The 6,486-nt window shown below is 40.3% G+C and overlaps 1 protein-coding gene across 1 annotated transcript in view; it reads left to right on the plus strand.

The window, feature by feature from the left end:
• DISC1 (disrupted in schizophrenia 1) overlaps positions 1-6,486 on the plus strand; it is a gene marked incomplete at its 5' end in the record, with an annotated part of 72,605 nt that overhangs the window by 3,499 nt on the left and 62,620 nt on the right. Inside the window, one exon of the mRNA XM_009868383.1 lies at positions 1,411-1,480. Within this exon, the coding sequence (XP_009866685.1) occupies positions 1,411-1,480 (70 nt within the window). The remainder of the gene's footprint in view (positions 1-1,410; positions 1,481-6,486) is intronic.

Genomic DNA, 6,486 nt, shown 5'->3' on the forward strand with positions numbered 1-6,486 from the left:
AGCAGGAAAAGACTGGAGCTTCAGGATGTGAAAACCAAATTAAAGTCTTGAGTAAAAGGGAGAATATGCAATGCTGAGTTTGTTTTGGTTTTATTTTTCCTTTGAGGCATCCATTATTAATCAAGCATTTTTTGATTCTTCTCTGGCTTTATTTTTTTGTAGTTCTTTTTTGTCTAGTCCACTTTCACATACCATATTAAAAGGAATACTGTCAATTTAAATGTCTTGCCTAATTTGTGTGTGGATTGTGTCGTCACGATAACTGCATGTTTCTGTTACATTGTTGACTGGCTATATCTGTTTTTCTCTATGCAATTTAGAGTTTAAATATAGGGTTTTAAATAGGAAAGAGTTTCAACGAGTCCAGAACGTCTAAAGTATGGATTTTTCTTGTGTTGGAAAATGCTTTCCCAAGCACTTTCAGATTTTGGGCTATGAGAATTTATACTGCTTCTTTTTCCAGTCTTACCTTTTTCCGTTCTCATAACGACTTGTTTGGTACAGGTCACATGTAAATCCAGTAAGAAAACACTTTTCAGTCTTTTTAAGTGTAGTCGTGTTTGACTGCTCACCCTCTAATCAAATTCTTCTAACACAAAAAGCTTGTAATGGCCTGTAAATACGCACCTAGCCTTAAAATTTTTTAGTGAGTTTAAAACTTTGGTCCAGACCCTTCATGTTAATAAAGAGAAGTAACTTCTGAAATAAAACTTTAATACAGTTAGAGTTTCTAGAGAAAGGGCACTCTGTATGTGGTACAGGACTTCTTGGTGTTTTGCCTTTTTTTCCCATCTAACGTTTGCATTGTGAACATTTCTGAAAAATGTGAGCGCCGATGTTTTGTAGGTAAGCCTAAATTATATTTTAATGAAACTTCATTAGTTGCGTATGAACACAGATTTCTGTGCCATAACACGAGTATACATGTTCCAAAATACCCATACTGTATTTCTCTTCTTACTTACAGAAGAATGTGGTTTGCATATGGAAATTCTGGATTTGTTCTGTGCAAAACTCATGTAGGCAAAAAAAATGTTAGAATGGACTCAAGAACACACTGTTGAGTACAGTGGGATCAGAGGTAGATGTCATGCTGACAGAATCCTCCAACAATCCTTTCTTTGGTTTATGCAAAGAGTGAAAAGTATCCGATGATCACATGATCTTTTTTGGTTTTCAAGAAATATTGTTTGTTATTATCTCTGTATGTTTGGATTAGAGCCTTGCTTGGCTCAAGCAGCTGCAGTTCAGCTGACTTCCAAATAGGTTACTTAACAAATGTTGGATTTAACTCTCAAAATTGGGCCATTCTGGTGATGTAGTAATCCATTAAGTTTATGTTATGTAGAGGTGAATAGTCTAAATACGTTTAAATGCAGCTTCTTAATGAACTTTTTTCTCTTTACATAGATAAAATCCTTGATCTTACGGCTTCAGAAGCTTCAGCAAAAAGCAATAGAGGCAGATGACTATGACAGAGGTGAGAGTTTCTCCCCCCTATATCCTCACTGGATCATGCTGATTTTTTTTTCCTTCCCCCTCCTTCCTCTATTAATTTTATTTTATATTTGCTACAGAGCAATGGGAGTAGGTGTGCAAGACTGGTCCAAAGAACTGTATTGTTTATTCTATGGTATGGCAGGAAACAAAGAAAGAAGTAGGTCAGCAGCAGGGAGCAACAGTTTTTATTTTCTTGAGCCACATCACCATGTGGGAAGGTTGAAATCCAAATACCCACCATCTGGATCAGCGCTTTTGAAGCAGCATGTCTTTTAAAAATGCCAAAATGAATGGAAGGATTTGAAGGGAAAAAGGACAGGCACTGGATGCTGACAGAGTGTGATTCGTTGCTTGCCACATTTAGTCATGACACTACAGCAGGGCTCAAACACAGAAATGAGGTCAGTAGCTATTATAAAAGTGAATGATACAGTCCTGTGAGATTAGCTTGATGTCCACTGAGTTGAATCGAAACCAGCTAGGGAATATGGTGGTGATACAACTGCTGGCAAATACCTATATTTTAATAGTGCTTTTCCTTTCAAACGCACTTCTGATAAGCTCTCTGTGTGCGCACATTAATAATTACAGTATCTATTAGCACACATCACGGGTTTACTGTTTCCTTGTTATGGTAGTTTGTATTCAGGTACTTTGATAGTCTTGAGGTTCCAGATGAAATTCTTCTTACTAGATCTATCTTGTTGGGAAGCCCTGTAAAAGTTTCAGTAAAATCTATACGAGTACTTCAGAGAATAAAGCTGGAAAAAGATGTCTCCTTTCCTGCCCCTTTTTTATTCACAACTTTTAGGGATTAGGAAGTGGTCAGACTTGTGGTTTTCCTTTCAAAATTGATGTGTGAAGCTTTGCAGTTGTACCATGGCTCTGTTTCCCTGCCCCCAAAGCTGTCCTCCAAGACGACTAAAATGTGTTTTAATAGTGTTTATGGAGCACTTGTGTAGCCCTTTTGCAAGTGAGGTTCTGTTGACTTCCTAAAGACTTGCCTATGTGTGGGAGAGAAGTCTGCTACTGTCACAAGTCATTCTTTAGTGTGGCATCTCCCAGGGGGGAAAACCTTAAGATATGTTAAAATGTGAGGATGCTGTAGGTATTCATGGGTTTAATCTCTGTCAAATAGACTTACTGATGTGTTTGGTTTACATATGTAACACTCCTAACTGTTCTTTTTTTGAAGTGCCTGTGGGTTTGAGTTCCCAGTTGGGGGCTTCCCAACAGCTGGGTACTCGGTGTGCGTGATTCTCACTGATTCCAGCTGGGATTCTCTGGGCAGCCACAATATTCTAGTATTTCAGGGGTGACATCTGGATGTGATGCCACGTAGTCGTTGACGACAGTGTAAAGTGATGACTTCTCTAACCTTGCACAGAAAGCTCTTATGTAGTTTTCCTGGGGGCTAGTCTTGTATCTTCAAAACAGGACCATCTTTCTGTTGACCATCATTTTATCAATTACCCTTTTTGGTTTCCCCCCAAGTTATCAGGCAGGTAGCACGGAGGGTGGTTTGCAGAGTCTTGCAGTAATTCCGCTCAGAAAAACGATCTGACTGAAATGTGATTTCACCAGGGGTTGTGGGCACAGCTTACCAAGAGCAAAAACGGCAGCAGTGCAAAGGTGGAGAGGAGCATCTGCAGGTGGAATTGCTATTTTCTGTGCTAAGTCTTGCATATGTAAGCAGAAAACATTTGTCCTGTTATGGGACTAGATACTGAGGTGCTTGAGAGACTTTGCTTTGGGTTTTTCTATTCCTTTGAAAACTGGGACTCCTTTGAAAACTGGAATTCCATCTTCACACAAGTCTTCTTAAAGTGCCATGCTTTGTGCATGCACGTAACCATGCGTCCTTAATCTTATCAAATCCTAATTTCTGAGTTCTTGACCCACTTTCCGTCACACTCGTCTTTATTTCTCTTCTGATACTACTATCAGTGTGTTTGAGGTTTTTTTTGTGATTACTTTTCATTATTATCATTACATCTGAACTGGCTTCCTTAATTTTTCTTTTGTGAAATATGAGCAGTGTATCTTCAAGAAAGACTCACATAGAGAAGGTGCAGTGCAGCAAAAAGAATTGACCTTCCTTCCTTTTCTTGCAGGGCCAAGCTTTCCACCTTTGCTTTTAGAGCTCCATCGCTGCTCCTGGTGGAGAACAACATCTTGCTTAGTGTGAAGTGAAGTTTGAAAGCTTATTAAAGAGCTTACAGATTAGCCTAGTACCAATTTCTGTTCAAATGAAATCTGTAATTAGCCTTCTTTAAAGGGATCTTATTGCCAAATATTGCTAGCAGGGAATGGAATTGCTAAAAGTGCAGAGCTGTGATATGGGGCATAAATGGAAATATATCCTCAGGGAATGGAAGAAACCAACACCTTATGTGGAGGGCTGAGGACATTTAAACTATAATGCTAAAAGGAAAATTACCATTCCTGTACTTTGGGGCACTTGGAGGGTAAAGTGAGTCATCTGTTGAGAGCAGAGCTATTTTAAGCTGGATTGTGGTAGTCCTGTGTGTGGTGGTAACATGGGTCTTGCTGATTTGGAACTGCTGCAGGGGAAAGGGGAGATCCAGTACGATGTGAGTAGCTGCAAAATGCTCTTTAGGTGGAAGAGATGGATCGAGTGGAAAGAGAACAGCTGAAGGAGGGATATGGGTTGCTGCACCCTCGAGTGGAAAACCAAGTTGCCAGTAAATACATTATTGCGTGTAACTATGTTATTGCTTTAGTCATAGAGGCTCTTCTCCAGCTTCAACCATAGACAAGAACTCAAGATACTTTCTGCTCTCTAAGAGCCATCCACTCTTGCAGGAGAGGGCTTGACTTGTAACAGCAAATCAGTGGGAGGGAGATGTGTTAAAACTCGTCGGAGTGCACAGAGATGGTTTCTGCTGTCTGACACTGCAAACTTAACCTTAGGAAAGACAAGCATCTGCTGTCTGACAGTGCTGCTTTCCTGCTCTCCAAAGCTTTTTGAAAGTTCCTATAGTTTATTGGAACTTTTGAAACTGAAGTGTAAGTAAAGTGGTGCCCCTACATAGCGGGGAAAGTGATACGTTTTTGGAAGGTGCTGGGGGTTTGGTTATGACACTGAGACTAGGAAATGGCACAGAGATAAAGCAAGTCTTTCGCACTGCAAACCCATGAAAAAGTATTTTAAACAGGTCAGAAATAAGGATGTATTTGTTTTTCCCCTTTGCAGAAACCCAGAACAGATGCTTGCTGCTTGGGTCTGTTAGAGAACACGTATGCTTTTCAGATTCGTGTTGTTGAATTAGCATTTATTTCCTGTGCAGGTGATGATTTTTTTAAGGGATGTTTGGAATCACAACCCTTTGTTGTTGTTTAGGAGAGAAGTGAATGCCTGTTTAAATCTTCAGCTTGTTTCTTCCTAGCTTTTCCTTTCTTTAGCTGAATCTCTTTGCCCTGTCTTCCTTCTTCTCTTGAGCTTGGGAGGGGCACAGAAGAAATTGGCTTTTGTCATTGCTTGTGTTTACCTGTGCTCTGCCTTCTTAAAGATCTGCCTTGGGATGGTGTAGAAGGGCTTCAGTCAGTCATTCAAGCAACTGTTTTTTTCCTATAATTACTGGTAGTGCCATGTGCTTTGAGGGAAGGCTATATGTTTGTGCTGGGAGTGTCGGGGGTGCTGCTTGCGGCAGAGGCTGCCCTACTGTCCCATCTCCATGTTCATCTGCTTGAGGTTACCAAGAACGGTGCCGTGAGACCTGCAGGGCGCTCCATCTTCATACCGTAGCCACCACGGGTTGTTTCAAATGAGGATGTTCCTTGGCTGTGGATGTATGTGTGAAATGCATATTCAGTGAGACAAATCTCCTTCTCAGTCTTGGTTTAATTTTAGATAAGAACCATTAGGATGCTACGTGCATTACTGCTCATTCAGTGCTTGTAAGTGATGAAATATCAGAAAGTAGCTTACTTTTTTTCTGTATTTACTTGTGGTCTCCTCTTGATGGCCACATTACTGTATATTTTCAAGGCAGGTGCAGTTCCATGGGAATACGTTAACAGTGCTTTGCTTTGCATAGCATATAGTAAAAATTGGTCTGTTCTCCAAGGATCACTTGGAGTGTTGTCATGGCTCATTATTCATGATGGAGCTTGACAGCTCCAAGGTTAAACACACTGCTGAATACAGGAGGTTAAAAAAAAAAATAAAAGCAGCATATTTTTGTGTCTGTGGGAGTTGTGTTTGCAGTGGAAGCATAAACACTTAAAAACTTTTCCTGTTCTTTGTTTCCTGAATTTCTTGATCTTGTCTGGTGCAAGGGGCAAATGGATTGGTAACTAAGTGTCAGGTTTGAGTGTCTGGCATACATTTGTGCTATTTTCAGTTATTGTTTTTACTTGTTACATGTGTAGCCCGTGCACCTTCAGCCACTTCTTGAAACATTGTTGATGTGAATACTACTCTCAGCTGTTGTTATCTTCATGTCAAGGTGTGTCTTTGAGGTAGAATAGGATCTTGCTCCTGGTCTGCTTATGTCCACACATTGCAAATGCACTCATTTGTTCTGCATCTTTGATTCTTTAGCCAATGTTGGAGAAAAAGCTGCTGTACTCATGCAGTATCTCTCTTAGACTGTGCAGCCTAAATATTTTTAGGAAGCGGTGGTATATTGTGGGATTCTACTATGCTCTCTTTATTTTAATCTTGGCCAGTGTGAAGAGGTTCAGCCGCGTCTTGTGTTTCTGGAAGCTGCTTGACAAAAAGAAAATTGCTGAAGTTTTGGCATACCATGTGCTTGGAAGCTTTCTCTACTCCCAGCCATCTGCTGTCTAAAACTGACACTGCGGACTACCCCTCCTATGATAGTCGGGCTCTATTTCTCAGTCCATGATGCAGCCAAGCTGTTCCCAGACAGCCTGGCTGGTCTTTTACAAACAAACAAGCAGCGAAAAAATCTGTACAAAATAAGCAGTTATGGATAATTTAAGATCATACTCGCTGAA

Source organism: Apaloderma vittatum, unplaced genomic scaffold (assembly GCF_000703405.1).
Source record: "Apaloderma vittatum isolate BGI_N311 unplaced genomic scaffold, ASM70340v1 scaffold16384, whole genome shotgun sequence".
Classification (NCBI taxonomy): Eukaryota; Metazoa; Chordata; class Aves; order Trogoniformes; family Trogonidae; genus Apaloderma; species Apaloderma vittatum.